Source organism: Phoxinus phoxinus (genome assembly GCF_949152265.1).
Source record: "Phoxinus phoxinus genome assembly, chromosome: 23".
NCBI lineage: Eukaryota > Metazoa > Chordata > Actinopteri > Cypriniformes > Leuciscidae > Phoxinus > Phoxinus phoxinus.
Window position 1 is genome coordinate 14,856,688 of NC_136898.1, and position 24,531 is coordinate 14,881,218.

At 39.0% G+C, this 24,531-nt stretch overlaps 1 protein-coding gene across 3 annotated transcripts in view; it reads right to left on the bottom strand.

The window, feature by feature from the left end:
• The window catches only part of gbe1a (glucan (1,4-alpha-), branching enzyme 1a), a 114,453-nt gene that overhangs the window by 22,502 nt on the left and 67,420 nt on the right, over positions 1-24,531 (bottom strand). For 2 of the 3 annotated variants that reach the window (XM_079600672.1, XM_079600673.1), the window contains exons 11-14: positions 11,645-11,755; positions 11,307-11,478; positions 2,992-3,176; positions 2,236-2,366 (exon numbers count right to left, since the gene is read on the bottom strand). In XM_079600672.1, the coding sequence (XP_079456798.1) occupies positions 2,236-2,366; positions 2,992-3,176; positions 11,307-11,478; positions 11,645-11,755 (599 nt within the window). The remainder of the gene's footprint in view (positions 1-2,235; positions 2,367-2,991; positions 3,177-11,306; positions 11,479-11,644; positions 11,756-24,531) is intronic. The other variant, XM_079600674.1, reaches the window with a different exon arrangement.

Here is a 24,531-nt window from a genome sequence, read left to right on the forward strand (position 1 = left end):
AAAACCGCAGTCCCCACAGTCTACAGTGTCATAAGATCCTTCAGAAATCATTATAATATGCTTGGATACTCATTACCATTGTTAAAAACTGCTTAGTGGTTTTTGAATGGATGCGTGTGTGTGTCTGTGTGTGTATATTTCACTACGTAAACAAATATTTGCCAAAATATAAAAAACACAACACGTACAGTGAACCTGGAGAGAAACAACTTGTTCAACGGATACAATTCCAAACTTATCCATTTTGTAAGAAAAAGTATATTTCATCATGACTAAAACTGCAAAAGGGTGTTGCCATTTTCAAACGATCTCACCTGGCAACAAGCAACGATAATCTCTTCGTATCAGCTCCAAACTTGAAATGCACACGTAATGTTTGTCTTTTTTTACTTATTTATCAAAGCGTTGCCTGGCAAAGTGGGCCTCCTAAGCAATTGTTGACTATCACAGACGAGTAGTATCCCCTCTCCGCTTTCCTTGACTGCGAAAAGATTCAGACTACGAGCAAAAACACATTGAATGAAACATAAAAGTGGAAAGAGGTGCAGGGAAAGGTCTGGAGATATACTCCTACAGCGCATTATCGATCACATTCTCTTTCCCCGAAGCATCGAGACTGCAGAAAACCCCTTGCAGAAACTCAAGCCCCCCCCAACATAGAGCTCTGTTCTTGGGGGCAAAATAAATAGATCCCACCCCATCAGAGGCAGACTGCTGTGGTCTGTTTGCCAGCACAATTTGCTGTTTTATTGATCTGATGTATAGGTGTGTCCATTCCGATGGGCTCACAAACAAGACTCTGATGTTTCCAGCGACTCACGCACAAGCACAGCCTCATGACAACAAGAAATAAGAGCCTTGAAAATAAATGAAGGCTAGAATTACGACAGTTACATACAGCAAATTGGGGCCCAAAAGTCTGAGCACAAGTAAAAATTTGTTTATTTTGCATTTTCATTATATTTTATATTGTCAGCATAACAATTTAAGTGAAAAGCTGTTATTATTTTAATAATAATAATATATTATCAATGCAAAAAAATTGGCCCAAACAAATAAAGCCAAACAAACTAAGCCAAATACTATTTTAAAATGTAAAACAATACATTGTATATTAATAATAATAGAAAAAGTTTTGTATTTTACATAGTATTTGGCATGTAGATGTCATGAAGATGTCTTCAGGCCAGGCCAACGCGTGGGGCAGATTGGAAATTGTATGCTTGAGTTACAACAACTTCCTGTTGCTAACATTTTTTAGCATGAACTCAATGGCATATTTCAGTATGTTGCTAGTAGTGCATCACAGTGTTAAACACGTCACTTCCTGTCACCAGTAGGTAGCAGCGGTGCTATTACTATAATTCAATATTTGCATTTAGATGCGTTCAAGGCAGGACTCTTATCAAGTTTTTAACAAACAGTGTGCCTTTAATTTAGCCGATTTCTGGCTTACGGTAATTGTGTTGTCCGCTACATGCTAAAAGCCCTTTCTAGCAAAAACAACGATATTGGTTTCATCTTTGTGGATTTTAACCAGGCTGAGGCCTTCTCTTCGGTGCATGTTGGTGAGTGAGGGTATTTGTATGAGCAAATATATGCGAGTGGGTGATGTTTGATGAGGCGTAGTTTCTCTCGTAATAGTGGGTCTCGTTCTCTCATCCTAATTGGAGTCTCCATACAAACACGAACTCCCATTGGTGCAACCTGAATGCCCCAACACAGCATCACATACGCACACCCACGCACACACAAAGGCATGAGCAGCTCGTTTTGTGTGATGAAAGTAACCTATAGCATCTCTGCAGCCAATTAAATGTGTTTTCAAGACTTGTCAAGATTATTTCCCCCTCCCCCTTCCTCCTTAACGTACAAACTCGTCTTTAAACATCGATGGGAATGTGTCACAACCAATGGCAGGTCGGCCTCTAAAGAGCCATGAAGGGTTGAAGTGCGCGCGCACGCACACACACACACACACACACACACACACACACACACACACACACACACACACACACACACACACACACACACACACACACACACACACACACACACACACACACACACACACACACACACACACACTGTAAATACACACTCAGTCTGTATATATCACAACTTATATGTACACAAATATACAGTACACATATATAATCTCACTCCCACACGTATAAACACACTCCATTACTAAGATGTGCTAGCTTGTGGAGCTCCCTGGTGAAAGGATACTTCCCAGCATGCTCCACTGCCACCCTGTAGTCAGTGTAGCTGTTGCAGGGATGGAAGTTGAAAATAAACAACAGGTTTGCGCGTTCAAATACGATCACCTTATCAGCTTGATTCAAAGTCGTGACTGCCGCCTGATAGAAGCAAAAACAAGAAGATTTTATTGCTCGGATGTTGGTCCTAGATCATGAGTTCTCAGATGTTTTTTTTGAGAAATAATTTAAACAAATAAGTCAATTGTTGATGTGAGTACAGATGTACTCTGCTAAAAAAAAAAACTATCCTAAACCTGCAGAAACCTGGGTTGCTGCTCTTAGCTGGTCTGATTTTGTGGTTTTCAAGGGTTTGGGGCACTTGTCTGAGGATCAAGCTAGGAAACACACTTTTTTACAGACAATATGCGCCTCTAATTGCATTGATACATAAATTTGACATAAACTGTGAACCCCAGCGTAGAAAAGGGTTTTATACCATTCAATACGGAGGAAATCTTATTTCTACTGTCTTCAGTACAAGGTGCGTGTGTGTGAAATGGGCTTCCTGCTATTGAGAGTCATGCCTGGTTGGCTGTATTATGCAATTTCATTATCATATGGGCCATGCATCTCATATCCCATTTAATATGGCAGATAAATAGCTCCCCACAGTTTAACAGATGGCAAGGACAGATCCAGCAAGGAGATTTACACTGGTTTTCTTCTGTAGGTTAAAACCAGTGTGAGGCATGCACTTTTAGCAATGTGTGTATGTGCATCTCACCTGACCGGCAGCCAGCCACCCGTATTTGTCTTCTGTAAGATTCATGTCACGGTCGAAAGCGTACAGTTGTCGGTATCGCAGATGCTCAATGTCCACAAGGTTGAACTGGCGACGGGCATAATAGTAGCTCTCGTTGTTTCCTTTCCTGGGAAAGTCGAGCCATTCCGGATGGCCGAACTCGTTACCTGGAGAAAGAAAAGTTTGAAAAATGAAGATTGTAAAAGTTGGTGAAAGCTTTTATCACAAACAAGTAAACATGCCACAGAGCATTTTAAGGTAATTTAGCGTGTTATAAAAATATTCGATCTTACATCCTCTACAGGCCCTTTTCACATGAGATTTTCTTACACTGCACTGTTTTGAACTAAATATGATTTATTTAAAATTTTACCTGCATTATTATGAATGCGTCTATTATAACCGTCACAGTTATTCTCTGTTAACTTGATTTTCATGAACTTTTAGTTAGTTTCTCTCCAGTTTCTTGTTTCCTTTTTTATAGTTTCCAGCCATTATATTCATATATATTGCCTGGATATATTCATATATCCCAGGCAGTTCATTACTGAATTCATAACCATGTGTAGTTATGTTCCTCATATGCCTCGCTTTCAACGAGTGGTACAAATACACTCAAAGTAAAATCACTAAAAGCCTTCCTTCCGCTGGAAAAAAAATAGTCCCTAACCGAGCAACAGAAGTTAAATACATTATTTAATGTACTGCTTTAAATACATTATTTAATGTACAAATACGGCTGGCTGGATGGCGGCAAATACTGTCTTTATGAGTAAGTCAGTCGGTAGAGAAGACTTTTACATTGAAGGGACTCAACCTTGTGATCACGGAGAAGGAAGACGCAACTGACAGATGACTATAGGCACGGAAAACCCATTAACTGTTAAAAGGACAAGATATTTCAGCGGACATTCAAACATATGTTTTTTTTTATTATGAATATAGGACTGACCTGATGGGAAATGCTATGTCTACTGTAAATGCAGGTACACTCGCTTACTCTATCTCTCACAATACTCTACTATAGCTTCAAGGAACAAGATCAATGAGATCAAACATATGTTTAAGTTGCTAAGAGTGGTTGCTAGGGGTCTTGTGTAGTGATGGTAGTGATACATAGAACCGTTGGGTGAAGCGGTCATAGCAGTGTTTTATTGTGAATAAAACACAGCTATTGACCAATCAGAATCAAGGATTGGAACTAACCGTTTTATAATAAGAATTCAAACATATTTACACAGCAAGAGGAAAAGAACTGTCTATGAAAGAGGACAACTAAAATAAAAAAATCGAAATTTGCCACTGTTCAGTTAGTTTCATTTTCATGGACTTTTTTCTCAGTCACATGTTCTACTTTGTCTTAGTTAGTCAGGGGCAGTCTTACTTTTCGGTATCAAATTAGGCCAATCTACGTTTTATGTAACTGATTTAAAAAAGCTATGAATAGTCTTAAATATTTTTTATGTCTAACTTGTACGACTAGTCTTAGAGGTTTATGGAACCGGCCCCAACAGGCCTATATTATGTCAAAAAAAATTCTATCAATAACAAATAAAACAAAAAAAAAAGCTGCAAAAAAAGGACATTGAGACATTAAAGGATCCATGGCAGGAAGAAGAAATAAAAAGTGGGGAAAGAAAGAGAGAGAGTATATCAGAGCGATCAAATCCCTCAGCTTCCACTTGAACTTTACTTAACGTGCACGGGGACCTTCTGCGGCAAATAATTCTGATAGAGTCATATCATGTGTCAACTGGAGAGAGACAGATCATAGGCTAGCAGTGCAGAAAGTGGCAAACGCCCGCACAAAGAACCGTGACAGCTCAGACTCCATAATTAAACGAAGAAAGTGAAGATGACGAGACACTTTGTCTCTCTTACCGCCCCTGTCACCTCCGTCATGAGCCTTATCGTGCAGTCCCATGCACTGAATACAGACACCACGATAAGAGACGTCCACTGTTCTCCCCCTGCACATATATTAAGATAATCTTAAATTATTCACTGCTCACTGTACCCCTGGAAGTTATGGGAAAGCTTTGAAAAGGGCATTAAGCGAACAGATCCGATGTTTGTCGGTGGAATGGATATCCCGGGCGAAAGTTTAGCCCGAGTAAATTACGGTGGCCATGTGTGAAGTTCCTATAGATTCACTGCCTGTGTTGTGCACAATTCTGCAGTTGTATGCATGAGTGTTTTTGAGAGATATATGAAGCTCACTTCAAGCCACTGGTTGACTGACAGGTAAAAGGTGTCAGACCGTATCTTTCGAAGGTTAGATCAATATGGGAGCAATAACATGGCAACATACAAGGGAGATGGATTTCTTCAAGGCCAGAAGGACTGCTGCTGTCGAGGTGCAGGTTAAAAGCTAAAAAAAATATTCTTACAGCCGGCAGCAAATGCTACAATCCAGAGATTGAAAAAGTTACAGAAGCACAAGTAGAATTTTAAATTTTCTGAAGAAAATGCCCATGCAAAACCCAGGATATTGATACTGTGCGTGGTTGCTTAGGTGTTCTTCTGAGTAGTTTTGATAAGTGTGTTGCTAGGCGGCTGTCAAGTAGTTTTAAGTATTGACCTGAGAATTGCTTTCAAATTTCCATTGAGGCAAAAAACAGGATTCAGAACTGCAATTCGACATTGTAAGAATTCTAAGAAAATGTTAGGACATTTATGTAACTCATGTTTAACTAAAAAGCAAAGACTGTCAAGACAAACATTTAATGTTGGTTTGACAATGCAATGTTAAAAAAACACACAAAAAACATTGAAGTTCAAAGGTTTATGCTCTACTGATAAAAATGTGGGGTCAGTAAGATTTTTTTCCGTTTTTGTCTCTTCTCACCAAGTCTGTATTTATTTGATCTAAAATACAGTAAAACTGTGAAATATTATTCCAAATTTAAATAACCGTTATCTATTTGACTATATTTAATTTTTTTATTCATTCATATGACGGCAAAGCTGAATTGGTGCTCAATAAACAGTTCTTAGTATCAATTTGCCATTATCAAATCTGCTTAATATTTTTGTGGAAACTGTTTTTTTAAGTTTCCTTTGATTAAAAGAATGTTCAAAAGAATGTATTTGAAATATAAAAAAAGTACAGAATTTATAGATTTTTATGATAGATGTGATAGATTTTTTGTTAACAATGTAAACATCTTTACAGCTACTTTTGATCAATTTCATGCATCCTTGCTGATTAAGAAAATTTATTTCTTAAAAAAAAAAAACTTACTTTTGAACATGTAAGTCTTATGTCTCTGCAGAGCAAGTCTATGGACTTTTTTGGCTGTTTAGTTGAAAATCGATAGGAAACGCCCATTGAGAAAAGAAACAACGTACTTCTTAAAAATTCAGACAATTTCAGGTATCATTCATGTCAATAGCTCAAATGGTGCAACAAGTCCAAATCATGTAAGAACGAGCAGCAGAAATAGTGTTTGCCTTAGCAAGCACCACTAAATATGCTAATTTGACCACTTTACAAAATGCTGATACAAGTCATTCATTTGTAAGAGTCACCAGAGTGCATTAAGACAGCAAAACAGCAAGATCAAAAACATCAGGCCACGACCATGCGGATTCCCCACAGAGACCTTCTGAATAGGACAGAGTCAGATTTGTCAATTAAAGTAAGCATACCATTTTAATTTTTGATTAGGCAGTCTGGCCTTAAATAACCACACAAAAAGCGTGTACGCACACACACACTTCCCTTTTAAGATTCCACTAAGCCAATAATCTGATCTGACGTGTAGTGATGTTTGAAGTCAAGTTTCTCTTTGGTTACTATAGCGTGAGGCCAAAGATCCTGGTGAGCTGCAATGGGATTTAAATAGTTTGCATGAAAAGCCCTCCAAATGAACCCATAAATAAGAAATGGACTTCTTTTTAGCTCTCCATCTCTTTCATGTGTAACAAGCTGCAAGGTGGAGATTAGATGGTCTTTGAGTTCAGTGTCAATTTGAAGTCAAAGAGAGAAGCTCTTGCCTTCACTGTTAAAGATAATGTGACTTGTATGCGGCCCCAGCAGAGCCAGGACTAAAAGATGAGACTCAATCTGGATTATGGTCTGAGAATAAAAAATAAAAAACAACACATGGACATGTAGAGTTCAAACAGTACAATTTGTGTTCTGAGAATGACAGGCACTTTTCAATCCATTGTAAGGTGAGGAATATTTAATGTACTGTATGTGATAAATGAAGTGTGACTTCATGAGAAATTGCATTTTCAGCCAGCTATAATTAACCTAATTCAAAGCTACCTGTTATGTTTGAATTAGCTCTCTAAACAACAGGTAATTAATTGTACGCTTCTAACTTCCTTCACACATCTAATTGGCTCTGTAGGATACTATGATCAGTCAAGTGTATCTGGAAACCAAATTCAGTTGAATATAAAAAGCACTTAAATTGTATTTATTCAACAAAAAAAAAAAGTGTGAGTCACACCAATTTCTTAACTCCGAGTTGTTGTTGTTGTTTTTTTTTTCAAATGCTAATGTCTTATAGGGGTTGTTTACAAGTGAGAAGTGAATACATGTTTTCTTTCATTGCATCATGAAAAAAAAAAAAAATCAAAAATAGTTAACAAGTTTAGTCTGTCACTTCATACTTCAAAACAGTTCAACCAGGGTCCCTTCTTCTGGTTTTTATGGCAATTTTATCATCCACCAGGTAACCATCTTAAGTCCAGTCACTTAGAAATGTCATAGCACACTCACTTAAATCCGTAAGTATACACAATAATAATAGCATTTCCCTTGGCAAGTACAACTGAACGCTAATTTTATACCTTTATACAAAAATATGCTTATATACATACACAAAGTTACTATTTATAAATTTAAATATGCTTATACATACAAAAGTTACATTTTGCATTATGTTTTTGATAGTCACAAGAGGGGCATTCAGACAACAAAACAACAAGATCAAGACTCCTTTGCATCACAAAGGCTACGACCTTGTGGTTTCCCTGTTAAGAATGCTGGGTAAGACCTCTGCCAAAATAACACTCCAAACTTCTGTCTTAATAACCTGGAGCCAACTTTAGCTGGGTGCTTTTAACTATACAGTCTGTGTGTCTGGCTGCTTTTGTTTAGTGTGCAATTTGCTTGCCGTCTGCCTCTTCCTGTCTTAATTAGGGGGAATGGGAGTCTGTCTAATAGGAGGAATAACTTCCTCTCTATTTCAGTAGGAGCACACTTTTACTTCACCACAAATCAAATAACACACATATTAAGCCACCCTTAAAATGCACAAATGCCGTTGCAGTAAATAACAAAATATCACATAAAGTGACATTTATTTTAAGGAAAGACTGCAAAGCACACTTTTCAAGCCAAATATTTCACAAAAACATGTTTGTTTGGACACTTTCTGGTCAATAGTTAATGTCCACTTTAGGTTGAGGAATGCAAATTGTTTTCAAGTTTAGTCACATTTACTTCAATGATACACAGAAATAAGAGCACCTAAATTGGGTTTCCCACAAGGTCTTTTATCAAATCAAACTCTATGTTGCTAACTACAAAAGTTCTTGCTATAGTGAACCAGCAGGAACAGAACTTTGTAAAACAAAAGGACAACGGCAAGAGCAGTCAAATTAACAAGAGATATCCGAAACAAACAGAAGAGGGGAAAAGAACGTTTTGTTCCCTGATTCTGAGTTCTCAAACTACCCTGTTCCGTTGGAAAAGACTGAAGAGGTACTTGAAACAGTAAATAAATAAAATACAGGCCAACGCTTCCCGCCCACAAATGAAACTCTTTCACTGCGCAAAGAAAATGGCTCCCCTTTCAAATTCAATTAAAGCCTCTTCAGGCATATTGCCTTCCTGTGTGCTTCTCAGGCCTTGTCTGGCAGCCTCCGCGCTGTCAGGCTAATGCTTCTCTGATCTCCTGCTGAAATTTCTATTAATCAGGACTGGTGTTTTCCTGCTTCTACTTCCACATACACCAGTGACAGGATGATTCGTTCTTGTTTTTATTTAACCTCCTTTTAACTTGAAACTTTCTTTTTTTCCTTCTTATTTCTCCCACGCTAACCCCGAATCCTTGGATGTGTGCAGATAGCGGGTTTAAATTGGTGGATTATTTGCTCTGCTGGCATGTTGGGAAAAAGAAATGAGCTGTTTAAGAGAGAAAATATTGTAGTGTTATTGTAGTGTTATTTGAACAAACCCCCCACCCCCCACCCCCACCTCCAAAATCCCAATTAAGCTCATGTATGCACATGCACAGCCTAAATAACAGCAACCTGCAATGATGGTTGTAATAACAAACAGCAGAGGCAGACAGGCATAACGATTTCTGATCAGTTCTCTAGTTCCTAGGAGAGGAGCCAAAGTCAATGAGAGAGAACTACTAATCAGAGGAGGAACACTGCTAACATCAATGCCCAATAGCACAATGATCCGGAGAGAAAGAGGGCAGAGAGGAATGGACGTGCACCACAACCATCTCCATGAACCAACGGATGTTAATCTGCCACGGCTGAAGCAGCTTTCACGATTCAAACAGCGACCTCAGAAGCAGGCTGGAATATTTACAGAGCCGCGCTAGCGTGTCGGCTGGTGCAGGAGATGATGTAGCCGCAGCATGCTAATTAACAGCGTCAGTGGGGAGAGAGATCAATGTGTTTGTGTGGATGGATTTGAGCAAAACTGAGCATTGATTTGAGAAGGAGTGCAGTCTAGTCTTACACCTGCACAGCCAGGACAAACTCGCTCTGTTCCACCAAGTGCTTCTTCACGCAGTTTACACTAGTTCATAATTCAGTTACTAAACATAAAATACAATGTTCTGCTTTACGTCTACTCACTAGAACTGAGGGAAATCAGTTTGGGAGTCCAGTTTTATTGGGGCAATCTCTAAAAAGCACTTAAATTTGATTTATTAAAGAAAAGTGTTATTGTGAAAGTTTTTTTTTAAAATGTTAATGTCTTACTAGGGTTGTTTACAAGAGGGAAAAGAATATAGGTTTTCTTTCATTGCATCATCATGGAAAAAATGTCAACCATAGTTAAGCGGTTTAGTTTATGTAACGTCATGTACATCCACAGTGAGCACAGCATTTATAACGATGAGCACACAAAGTCCCGGGCCTTCCAAAAAAAGAGCTACATTTTGATGTTATGGACACAATTTCCACTTAAAATGCAGGCATGTCCTCTTCCATGTTCACAAAATGTTTTTTTTTCTAGCTCTGGCCTTTCTCTCACTTTGAGTTAAGAGGAATTTTCGAGGATGAGGAGCTTTAGGCTTGACATGTCGGATTGATTCTTTTGCTTGAACAATTTGTTCTCGCTCAACACGGGCTAAACGACTGCCTCGCCATCGATCTGATGGCAATGCTGTTTGCGTCTGGCCTTGACTGTTTCAAGTGTCAGGCATATTTTCCTTTTTTTTCACTTTGAATGTGCTCTACCACTCGCCTTTGTGTGCAATTATACCGGAGTGCCTTTACCTACTATTTGCAGATGGAGAGATTCAAAGATGGTGACCTTTGGACATATTACTGTTTTTAGTACTGTTGCACAGACATGGATGAGCAGACAAAGTGAAATGCTTTTATGTGTTTGATAGAAGAGGAGTGCGCTTGTAATGAAAGACATCTTTACTCATCTAGACAGCAATCTTTTACAGCCTCAGGCCCAGCACAACTGAGCGTAGTTTCTTTTCCTGTTTTGTGATGTGTGTACAGACTTACTTTGCGTTCTTTTAGGCCACTAGTCTGATAGCACCACCGACATGGTCTGTCTATTGTGGTCTTGTTGAGAAATTTAATAATATTGTGCAACATTCCTCTGTATCTAAATATTAAAATCACTCCTGGTACTGTGAAAAGCACAACATGCCAGTGCCGCACACCTAAACAAACACTGAGATATGCAATGTTTGTTTTTTACACTGGTTATAGTCAGGTAAACAACATAGAAGCATTATGCCACTGATCATTTCTCAAGTCTGTGGAAACACGCAGACATTTCGTACCAGGCTCCAGTTCGCATGGCCAAAAACTGGCTTTTTTTAAAATGCTAATCGCAACGACACCAATATTTGGAACTAACCATTTGAAATACATTCCGTAAAATTCTTATGAGGAAGATTAAAAAATATATGATCAGCACAAACCCTTAGACTAACTCAATATGCCTAACCACTACAAAACTTGTTTACGCCTGCCAAGAATGGCAACAAACCCACTTCCTCATCCTCGGAGGAGACATATTACAGCAAAGCATCAAGTATCTAGCAAAACTGGTTTCCAAGGAGACTCACCGATAAAGTTGAGATAGCCCTCCCCTCCAAGACTGTGAGTGAGGAGACGGATGAGTTTATGCAGCTGGATGCCACGGTCTATAACGGGCGTCATGGCAATAAGAGCACTCATGTTGGTGTACATCTCTTTGTCCATCAGCCAAAACGCCAGTGACTTGTCCCCAACCAACGCCTAACAACAAGCATAGAGATGTGAGCTTGTGCAACCTTGTATAGCGTAAAGAAAACATCGTAGTTACACCAAAGTGTTTTTGAATGGTGACCAGCAAAACTGTTGATCATCATTGTCCGAAAGGAAGGTTCTGCTAAATCTTTTAGAAAATGTACAAATTACTAACCTGGTCATGGCTCTCAGCATAAGTAACAGATGCCTCCCCTCTCCTTCTATTGGTCAGAGTGTAGACAATGTTCCCCAAATCCCAGTCCTCATCCCAAACTTCTTTCAGGACCTTTGATAAAAAAAATAAAGCGGAACAAGTCCTATTCAGTTATTATTTTCTACAACATCAACGATATTTGGATGAAAAGAACAAAATTAAGAACCACATGATTAGGTTCTAAGCTAAATTTGAACCCACACAGTTTGACCACTGTACTTGCGTGCAAAATCCTCTGCACTTGCAAAACGGATGAAAGCTGAATCAGTTGAGGTAGGACACATGAGTCTTTGAATGGGAAATGACAGGCAGACCCCTTGGGTTGCTCGTTTTTTGTTACAGTGTCAAGTTGAGGTCAGAGCTGCATCTGCGAGTCAACTCGGGACAAAACTCAATGTAGCAAGCTCAATAGCCTAAGAGTCCTCTACAGACCAGGTGTGGAATCCTTCATGTGTGAAATCCCAGATTGGTGCCCTGCATTCGGATGCCCATCCCCTGGCCTCTGTCTTTCCCATGTCCCGTGTTTTGGAACAGCCTTCTTGAAGCAGAATCTGTATTTAGTGGAAGACTGGCTCATTGACCACATTAATGGTCAGAGCTGGTGAATCCCATTGACTTTGCCAATACCGACCGTAGTTCTGTGTCGGTGATTTGGCGCGCTTTGCAGGAGTGGGTCGATGGCTATGTTTGGACTCAGTGGAGCAGTATTCAGGTCATTGACTGGATCAGTGCTTTACGTTGTCCTCTAATGACTTATTCGAGAACGAGCTTACAATTCAAAAAAGTCGAACCCAAGGATGAAAGTTCTGTTCTCAAAAGGTGACCTACCAAACTGTTTCTAGCTTGCAAGAGCTCTGTGTTGATCGGACACGATTTGAGTGGCCAAGGGTCAACGAGCACAGCTGGATCGTAGAGTGAGTCTGGCACCCTGTGACAGAACACAGGATAAAAGTCTCTGTACTGCTCGAACTCTCTCTAACGAACACAAACACCTGCTTGCTGCGAGACACCTGTTTCTGATTATGAGTATTTACCTCTGGATGTTTTTCCCCCCGGTGAGCATATTCATTTGGCACATCATTTTATTTTATAAACATTTCAGAGCATACTGATAACTAGTCAGGAGGCTGGTGTTTGTTTAGAGTTTGTTTGAAAGTATAAGGTGAGAGGGGGAGGACAAAGAGACAGAAAGAGAGAGAAGATGCTAGAAAAAGTTGTTAATAATGTTCCCTGGATTGACCTTGTGGGGAAAATACAGCTTAAACCAGCCTAAAGAGGTTAGGCAGGTCTGACATGCCAGCTTTAGAGGGGGTTTGGCCATTTATCTGCTGGTCAGCCACTGGTCTCTTGGAAACCTGCTAGACCATCTGAAGATAAGCTTCCCTGCCTGGGCAAGATGGTAAAGTTACAGTAGTATGTTTTTAGCTGGTTTTAAAGGCGTTTTGGAAACTTGTCAGTTGGTCACCACCTACAAAAAAGCAAAACAGACTAAACTAATAGATTGGGAATCTGGTCTTCAGATGTTCTAGCTGCTCTCTCAGCCTTGTCATGCTAGTTAGTTATGTAGGTAGGTCTGTTTAGCTGCTTTTAAAGGCCAACCCACACCCCGCAGACAAACCGCAACAAACAAGTTGGCAGTTGGATTTAAAATTGTATTCAAAATAACTATCATGTTCACACTGCCCCAACAGACATCAACAAACGCTAGAAAACCAGCCAAACCAGCAATATACCAAAAATCCTTCCTTACATTTTTTATTCCAGCAGTGCATACTTCATAATAAAGGTCTAAAACACCACGAATACAATTAGGATCATAAGTCAATTTTAGGGCTGTCACAGTACATTCGAAAATCGATTGCACAATCGATCGGACAAACCAACACAAGTTTAGAAAACAAAAATAGGGAATCGATTTTAACGGCCTTCTCTTAGAGCGCGTCCAGCGCGTCACGATACGCCCGCAGCGAACGCGCGTCACACAGCCACTGCAGGCTCTGACAAACACACATAACAGCAAACTATAGCCTACTTCTGCATAATGTGTCTCTTTTTACAACAAAAATGTGAATTCTGCCAGTATTCAGAGTCTCATGCATATAGATACAGATTCGGGCTACAATGGCCTACGTAGGCACAATTTGTTACGATTGTTACAAAATTACGATTAGACATTTCTAATCGTAAACACAGCCATGTTGAAGCCTGCAGTTATGTTTTTCATTGATGTTATGGCAGTCCACTCTGCTTATTGTTTTTCAAGAATGTTGCACTCCTGTTTGTCATTGTTAACGAAACTTCACGCCAATAAATCATCAGAAATATTGCTGACTTGTGCGTGTCTCATGTCTTCCTCTTTACGTTCGTCCTAATGCCTGTCAGTTGTCCGTGGATTTGCCTATATTTGGCGTTGAAAATGGAAACGTCTTTAGACATGGAAAATCGACTTTACAATCGATTCAATGAACACTTATGTCTCAAAAACAGGATTTTTTCACAAAAGTGACAGCCCTAGTCATTATCACAAACAATCATCTATTAATGGCACATACAGTATGTAACATCAGTAGGATGTTAGCACAGCTGTGGAGGGAATTACCGCGGGGAGCAAAGAGACAGGAAGGAAGTGACTCCGACAGACCCATCTCTCTCCGCTCCCTCTCTCCTGCTCACCATCATTAGAGCAGAAGGGTGACGGACAGATAAAGGAAACCTTTTAATAACACTGCAACCTTTTAAGAGGGGGCACAATCGACAGAGCCCACGGGCGAGCTGGAGCCAATCAATGCGTCTGTGCCCTGCCATCTACTCTTTCTCCAAGCCTCCCACTCTCTATCGGTTCTATCTCTCTCCCGCTTTCTCATTCTGTCAGTGGAACGGGAGACATCTTCCACCTACATTTTCACAACTGCTTCTCTGAAACTTCTCAGTTTAAACAGTACTTTTCCTCCTTAATAGGACCGTTCCCCCCTCTCCCTGATGGGACTGACTCTCCCTCTGTCATTAGCAGCAATGCGATTTTCAGATCGAGGACGAGGCCTGTGATGGGAGCGGGCTCCTTTGAGGAGAGATGCATTGATGCTGTGGTGACATTTTAACAGTTGGTTGTTTTTGCTTGTCTTTTCTTTCACATTTACATTTTTTTTTTTTAAGTTCTCACTGAGATTAAAAGAGTCTCCCACATCATCTCTCGCTTGGGGCTTTGCTGTAGAGAAAATAGTCCTATGCTTTTTCTCTTAATTTTGTTTAATCTCTTCTTTTTCCTTCCTGTAGCTCTTGCTTTTTAAGTTTATGATGGCTTGTATGCTTTGCTGTTTCTAGTAGCTATTATTAAAGGGCACCTATTATGGAATTTTGAAATTTACCTTTCATGTAGTGTGTAACATAGATCTAAGTGAACAAAAACATCCTGCAAAGTTTGAAATATGAAAGTGCACCGTATACAAAGTTATTGTCTTTCAAAAGTGAGAGTCGACTCTGAGTCATTTTTATGAATCGTTAGAAGACCGAAGCTTTTTCTCTGACTAGATGACGTCAACTTGTCAAGTTATTTGAATACGATACGCCCACTTATTGCGCTCCAAGGCCAGCAGGGAAAACTTGAAAACATCATGGCGACGAGACGCTGTGTTCTGAAGTGCGACTCAAAAAACAACTTTTTTCATCTGCCCAAGGAGGAGCATTTGAAGACTAAGTGGCTACAATTAATATATACAACTATACCACAGAAGTATAGTCCGAGCCTTGTGCTTTGTTCGCGCCATTTTGAAGACGATTGCTTTACCAACTTAAATGCAATCAAACTTGGATTCGCGAGCCGGCTGATATTGAAGGAAGGTTCAGTTCCAAGTGTATTTGCATCAGCTTCCCCCTCCGTATCACAACCTGTAAGTGTTATTAATAATTGTTGCTTTTATGTTTTATGTAGCATGCTTAATAACTATTTTGTTTGTTGTGTAAGCACCGCTTAGCTTCGGTCTTCAATGACAATTGTATTGAGATATGTGAAGTGTTTGTCGTTGTTTTTGGAGTTGTCTTAAACAGAGTAATACCTCGTAGTAACGTAACTGCATTTTTTTTTTGTAAAAACGTTATGTTTATGCATCGGGGTAATGCAAACAAAGACTGATTGTGCTTTTACAATATGAAGTCTGGGCTATGCTCGCTAACATTACATTACATTCTTTATCTTATTTTTAGTTTTTTTTACTACAAACTACAAATCAGTGGACTATAATCACTATTATAACACAATTTAATTGATAAAAGCATCATTGTACTCCGTGTTAAACAATAAGTATTATCTCTGTAAACACTGCTGGGTCATCTGACCAATCGCAGATTAGCGTAGCGCAGAGGAGGGGTTTGAAAAATGAGTCGTTGAACGAATCATTTGGGAGTCGGTGAGCAAATCAGGTAAAAATAAATGCATATTATACGACAACAAAAGTGTTTTTTGTCATTGCATGCATGTAAAACTGTTGTTGGGGACTCCCAAAACAACATTAGGAACATTTTAAATGTCATAATAGGTGCCCTTTAAAGCCCAAACTTGGCCATGTTGCCATTTAAATTCAACATGAATTTAAAATTGACTACTTACCTTCTTAACAAGTCCCTATTTTTATTGTCCTCCTTGATTCATCCGTGCATATTATTCCACATAAAAAAAATCTCTGTAATCTTTCATAAAATGTAATGGTTTGCTTTGCCTCCGAACTTATTTTTAAATTTTTTTGCATGGGCTATTAATGTTAACCAAAAGCCAAATTACCAAAAGCCAGAAAAAATTGTCTGGCTACTTTCTTTTATGAAATGCACTTTTTTTTCTTTCTTTTTTTAACAATCCAATTCCAAGACCTATCTTAAATAGTTTTCTTACTGAATATCAATAGAAGTATTTGATGATGAGCTGTAAATCCTGACCACTGATCTTGATGTTCAAGAACGTCTACTCAAAGAAGATTCCTATAAAACTAAAAAACAGCATTAATCACGAGAAGGAGAGGGACAGCACATTCATTAATGCTTTTACTGCCTCGTTGCCCTTGTCCTTATATCATAAAGGAGCGGTGACCATGCATGGAAAACAAAACAAAAATGACTTACACTCACATAAAGTCACTTTCAGATTTGTGTTCGTTTTCAAACTGATTTATAAACAACTTGCAGAAAGTTGTTTATATATTTAATTAGAACCTTTGTTACGAGGTTATGTTTTATGATTTGCTATTTTAACAAGCACGATGATAATTCATGCATGCAATATGTGATACAGTAGAGGACAGAGGGTAGTCCCACATAACAATATGTTAAATAATACACACACACATTTTTAGAAGATATTCATAAACATAACTAGAAAATATGTTTTAACATCATTATGAAGTACGTTTCATGCAAGAGTCAAAGAGTTTGGCACAGAAAAGTTTCCTTTCCTCGTCAGAAGTTTGAATCGCATATATTCAAAGTCAAAGCAAGAAGCCGTGTTTATTTTTCTTCTTTTTAAAAAGATCAAATCAAAAGAACGGAACGGTTTCCTGCGGAGGGAGTGTATCAGGCCAGCGTGTTACATGCCCTGCCAGCACACTTACACTGCTTTACAAAGGCAATCTGTGAAGATCTTTCCGGTCGAGATATGCTGCAGTCTGCCTGTCTGCTGTCTTTGTTGTGTTGTGCTGTATAATTCATTACACTTCACTGAATGTGACAAGACCTTTGGCTCATATTTCCTCTTAATATAAGCTACCTAAAGAACAATTAAGAAGAAGCGGAGGGAATAACTGACAGTATAAAAAAATAAATGTCCAGCAAGCGAACTTGTGGTAAAGTCAAAAAACTGGAAGACACCGATAAGCAACATGAAACGCAGAGACATAAACAACAGAGGAACAGGAACAGAGAGGGACTCCAAATATACTGCGAAACAACAAAAGAAAAAGAGAAGCAGCAACTGATATCTCAAAGCAAAGTGGTTTCCCTTTCTGAAACCATTCCTCCTTTTTTACAAGACACTTTTATGTGATAATAAGTATGTTTTCCCATATTTGAGACAGGGTTAAATATGCTAATACAAGAGATGTAGAGAGGAGATGGAGGCAGAAACCACAAACTGCTTTTGGAAGCTCAAAGTTTCTCACTCTCGCAGGCCCTCAAAACGCGAATACAGTCTTCAAATAAATATGCCACGCTGAACAGCAATGAGAGATGCGCAAAGTCAGTGCCTCTGAGCCACGGGATGTAAGGATAGGATTAGAAACACGAGTCCCGGTAGGATGGCTTTAACACAGAGATTCTTAGAAGATGTAGAGACAGCGGCAGTCTGAGAAGAGTCTTTTGTGAAGCAAGGATGAGATCTGACTGTAATCTGTCTTTACAATGGGTTTCTGCTCTCATTTAGCAGTTCATTTGCTCTCTCAAAAGAATACGTCATCTTTTCTCAGAACGTATGAACTACCCTGATGCTTCTTTACAAGAGTGCGTACAATGCACGCATTTTTATCAGTTTATGCGTTTCCTGGGATCTGACCGCTTTACATTGCTGTTACCACTATAGATTACGTACTGTATGTAAAAGCAAACGTTACCATTGGGAGATTATACATGTATTCTAAATTACAATTTGTAATGGCAGATTGAAATGCAGGAGTGGTTCTGCCTTTGTTTGTGTTTATGAGGGGAAGAAGAGCATATAGACAAATCAATAAATGATAAGATGCTGTGTCATCTCAACAGGACCGGCCAACTCCCAGGGGTCAAAAAGGTCAATGCACACACGGACTAAATAAGTCTTTAAACACCTACACATTCAATCAATATTCGGACTCTCTGACTCTCCTGAGGATGTTTTTTTTTTTTTTTTTTTAAGAAAACTTTTCTAGTTTAGAAAATCTTGATGTGTACGTGTAGGTTTTATTTAGCTATAGTTAAGTGAGAGAAATCTGACCAAACCTCCCTTGGGCACACTGAGCAACAACATCAATTAGAAACTTTAATTGTGAGGCCAACTGAAATAAAAATGATTCATAAATAAGTAAACATTTAATTAAATGTATTATACATTTTAAAAAAAATACTATTTTTTTAATAATAATAATAATAATTACATAATTAAATTATTTAACCCTTATGTGCTGTTGTGGCTGTTTTCAGCCACTATGGGGTATTTTTGAGTCTTATTTTGGCCATAACTTTTTCCGTGTTTCAGCAAATGGAATGATTTTTGGTGACAAAGCTTATTTTTACACATATTTTAGGAAAATGCTTTGAAAATTTTCAAAAACTCAACAGTACACTCTGGGCAAATTCACTACCCTTTCGTTATGTTCGTGGCTGAAAACAGCCACTACTTTAAACTGCTGTAAAAATTGATCAGATAAATATTTTTTTGCCATTTTTTTTGCATAAATCTATTAATCAACCTCAGTCCTGTTCAAAACTACTAAATGTTTTTAAAAAAATCAAGATTTTAACTCTTTAATTGCCAAATTCATAAATTATGTAACTGATTTGGGAGGGGAAAAAACACAAAATTACTTATTTTCAATATAAAATGTGATTGTGGACTGGATTTTTTTTTACCTTTTATCACAGTCTTGGACATGTCAAAGATTAGAAACAACATTGGTTTTGATGCATTGTTAGTTTTTGTGCAGCATCAGATTTGAACTTTTTCTCCCTCATTTACTGTTCGTGGCTGTTTTTGCCCCATTGACTTCCATTATAACCACATTTTTTGATTGCAAAGCCATGACACCATAAAATCATGCATTTTTGATTGTTGGTGGTTTTCCCTGTTGGGAAGAGGTAAAAATTTAAATTTTTACTGTTGATAACCAGGTGGCACCATTAACCCTTTATATAGGCCTGTGCAAAAAAAAGCTTAGTTTCTGGCTTTTACATGGAGTTATATGGAGTATAATAGCATAATAGTGTGTGTGTGTGTGTGTGTGTGTGTGTGTGTGTGTGTGTGTGTGTGTGTGAGAGAGAGAGAGAGAGAGAGAGAGAGAGAGAACTCACCTTGATGCGTCTGAGAAAATCAAAATATGCACCTCAGCTCTCAGAACTACATGGAGTAAACAAAAACCAAGTAAGTGTATTTATGCATCTACCTTTTGATGGTGAGAAATGCAGACTAAACAAAAACTAAGCAAGTGGATTTGAACACTTGCATGCAAGCCTGCTGGTCATTTGATGGTGAGAAGAGCAGCAAGCAACATGAGAAAGGGCTTGACTTGCAGTGAAGTTCTAGAGATGATCATGCAGCCTGACCCCTCCAGCGAGCTGCAGGATGTATTGTCATCTCCCTCTGACACCACAGACTCAGGAGAGGCAGATCCTGATTTGGATGTGGCACCCTCATCATCCTCTCTAGCTTCCACTGAAGGCGAGGGGGATTCGGAAGATCCTGGGTCTGGGTGGATTGGGAGAAACGGCGAAGTGTGGTTTTCCACCAACGCGGAGACGACTCCCTTTCTTCAGCCTGCCAGAGGCGTGACTCCAGGGCCGACGAGATGATTGACCTCATTGTCAGCATGACCAACCTCCAAAACGCAGAGCTCTGGTGATTTCTTGAATCTTGAGAGGGACATGGTGGCTCTAAAAATCGCACGACCACTGTGATCATCCCACAGGCAACGTGTGGACTCCCCTCTGGACCTGTAGACGCCGGCCAAAATCAGTAGCCCCATGTATGCACGGAGATCTGTGGAGTCCACCCCGGTCCAGTTTCTCATTGTGCGGCGCCCGTAAAAAACAGATTGAACACAGAATCAATGTTCTGGACCCTTGCGATGGCATAGCGCGTCGGCCATGAAGTCACGCCTCTGGCAGGCTGAAGAAAGGGAGTTGTCTCCGCGTTGGTGGAAAACCAAACTTCACCGATTCTCACAATCCACCCAGACCCAGGATCTTCCGAATCCTCCTCGCCTTCAGTGGAAGCTAGAGAGGATGATGAGGGTGCCACATCCAAATAATGGTCTGCCTCTCCTGAGTCTGTGGTGTCAGAGGGAGATGACAATACATCCTGCCGCTCGCTGGAGGGGTCCGGCTGCATGATCATCTCTAAAACTTCACTACAAGTCAAGCCCTTTCTCATGTTGCTTGCTGCTCTTCTCACCATCAAATGACCAGCAGGCTTGCATGCAAGTGTTCAAATCCACTTGCTTAGTTTTTGTTTAATCTGCATTTCTCATTATCAAAAGGTAGATGCATAAATACACTTACTTTGTTTTTGTTTACTCCATGTAGTTCTGAGAGCTGAGGTGCATATTTTGATTTTCTCAGACGCATCAAGTTCTCACACACACACACACACACACACACACACACACACACACACACACACACACACACACACACACACACACACACACACACACACACACACACACACACACACACACACACACACACACACACACACACACACACACACACTTTATTATGCTATTATACTCCATATAACTCCATGTAAAAGCCAGAAACTAAGCTTTTTTTTGCACAGGCCTATATAAAGGGTTAATGGTGCCACCTGGTTATCAACAGTAAAAATTACAAATTTTACCTCTTCCCAACAGGGAAAACCACCAACAATCAAAAATACATGATTTTATGGTGTCATGGCTTTGCAATCAAAAAATGTGGTTATAATGGAAGTCAATGGGGCAAAAACAGCCACGAACAGTAAATGAGGGAGAAAAAGTTAAAATCTGATGCTGCACAAAAACTATCAATGCATCAAAACCAATGTTGTTTCTAATCTTTGACATGTCCAAGACTGTGATAAAAGGTAAAAAAAAATCCAGTCCACAATCACATTTTATATTGAAAATAAGTAATTTTGTGTTTTTTTCCCTCCCAAATCAGTGACATAATTTATGAATTTGGCAATTAAAGAGTTAAAATCTTGATTTTTTTTAAAAACATTTAGTAGTTTTGAACAGGACTGATGTTGATTAATAGATTTATGCAAAAAAAATGACAAAAAAATATTTATCTGATCAATTTTTACAGCAGTTTAAAGTAGTGGCTGTTTTCAGCCACGAACATAACGAAAGGATGGAAATTTGAACAATGCACAAGGGTTAATCATAATTAAGTAGATGTGTTTTTATTCTGAAAATGCACATATGTTTTTATGAATAATTATTTTAAAAAGCAGATGTGTATTTATTCTAAAAAATACTGTCTAATTATAATTACTAGACTAATAGAAAAGACAATAAAAGTACAGTATATGAGAACATTCATCATGATGATGAGCAATGAAAACTGAATGAATGAATGAATGGATGAACGAATGAATGAATGAATGAATGAATGAATGAATGAATGAACGGATGAATGAATGAATGGATGAATGCTGGCTGGACTCAATCTTGTGTCCCAGTGAGATCATCACATCTTTGACGCATCATACAGAAAGCAAACTACTGTTGTGTCATGTCTCTGACAACACTAAATATGACTATGCCATTAAAGCCTATGAAATAAAATATAATTGCTTAAGAGACAGTGAAGATAGGTGAAAGGGAGAGAGAAGAGAAAACCGAATGTGTTTTGAAGCACAAGCAAAGTGCTGACTGCCTCCCTGCTGTCATGTGTAGATGTAATTCCTCAATTGTCCAGTAGAGGGAGGAATGAGTACATGCACTTCAGATAAAGCTTTAGGACGACTGTGAAGACTTCTCAAAAAACAGTCACGATTTATATATTAAGAACTGAGCATGAGCAAAGACGGCAGGGTTAAAATGTAAATCTGGGGATCCTACAGCCAAAAGCAAGTGCCATTGAGATGAATGGGAATGTTAACGGTAGTTTTCTCTCAGGATGTGCCAGACTTGACTAGTACTGCTAGTCGTCATTGGAAATAATAGTTGTATATTATTTCATATATCTGGAGTGGAAAACAAAATAATGTCTTTTGACCTAAGACTTATCATGTCTTCATGTTCTCCATATGACTCACGGTAGACTATAATTGTCCACTCGGGAAAACAAGCAAGGTGAGTGAGTTTTTTTGTCATGTCAAACTGACATATAACAATTAAGTTGGCCTAAAGGCTTGTTATACCACCGGTTATGAGAGACAATAGTATGAAATTATAAACTGGTTTAAACTCACTTGACAACAACATATCCTTTATCAATATTCTAGCTAACAGAATAACATATAGTTGCCAGTACATGTAGGCTAAAGCTTTTCTGTGTGTAATTTTGTCATCCGTCATGTGTACAGACTTTCCGACTATAAGTAGTTGTGTCAACTTATTCTACGAATCCGAACCCTAACACCAAATAGTCTAATATCAACCTGCTACCGGTACAGTCTACTAATACTCTAATGACTAGTAGTTAGTAGAATGTCTAAAGTGGACCAATTAATAAGTGTAACCGTAGTCACAAAAATCCTTTTAAACGTTCTGGAATTTGTGGCGCACGTTGTGGCACACATCTCAATGCATCTCATGCAGCTCATCAAAACTGAAACGGTACTGCTGGCACAACATTTCTTCTTCTCTCTCGTCGTACGTTTACAATAGTTCCCATAAAGCTATTTAACAAAACAAACAGGAAGTGCAACCGTAGACTTAATTACTGCAAACACAGCTCCCCGCAATCACACACAATCAGTGCAGTTCGCTTCAGTTCAGTCTGATGGGAAGAGAAAGTGAGTTATCTGCCTTAGCGATAATCAAACCCTACCTCCCCCTTTTCTACATTTTTATCTCCCTCTCAAATTTCTCCTTCTCAGACCACAGGAGGAGAAATAAAAGTATATTATCGATACATAATTCATCCACCGGAAGCTAAAACTCCAATATGCTCTAACGAGGAAGCCAAAATCAGAACAACTTCCCATCACAATTATGCGTGATGAGCTTTAATTGTTCCTCTTGAGAGCAGACAAGCAGGAGGGTGGGGGTAATGGAAAAGTATTAGATAATTCGAGTTAATTTGCTTAAGCAAATTAATCAAATCAACAGCCACATGGAGCTCAGCACCAGGATATGAATTAAACAAATAAGGGTTGTGGAGTGCTTTTAGCCAGAGAGGCCAGAAGGATATTAATCTGTTTTCTAGTAGCACTGGTAATTACACACAATGGCTTTATTTGCCATCATGACCTCTTCCTCCCAGAGAACACAAGAGATCGCTCACACATACGTGTAGACTCGCACTTGTAAATAAACACGCATAAATAAACACTCACAACTTAAAAAAAGATCAAGCTCATAACGGACTAAAATCTGCTCGCAAAGACCCACATTAAGTGCTCATGTAGTTAACAATATACATAATACATACCACCATGCAATAACGTCTGACAGTTTGTGCTGTATTGTGAATATTACCATGTTAGCCATGACAAGCAGTGGACAGCCTTGCTGCTTAATGATTACTTCATATACAAATAAACACATTTTCTTTAAACATTGGAATAGAAGAAGATTATAATACGTTATTCTGTGGGTGCTTGGTAGCCATTGTGATGAAGAGGTGAATCATAGCTGGTACTAAATATTGTACATTTTAGCATAGCTGGAGGGCTGCACTGACCAACCAGAAGCTGGACAGGAACATTTTCTGAATCCATGTTATGATTTTATAAAAAATACTCTTACAAGTACAATGAAAACGTCTCGGGTTACGACTGTAACCCTTGTTCCCTGAGGAGGGAACGAGACACTGCGTCGTTGAAAACGACTCTTTGGGGACGCTCCCTAAGCGTACGCCTCTGAAGTTGAATGAAACTAATCCAATCCTGATTGGTGTTGCGTCGTGACGTAACATGTGACGGCATAACCGGATGCATAAAAGTGTCGCCGGCGCACACACACATTAGC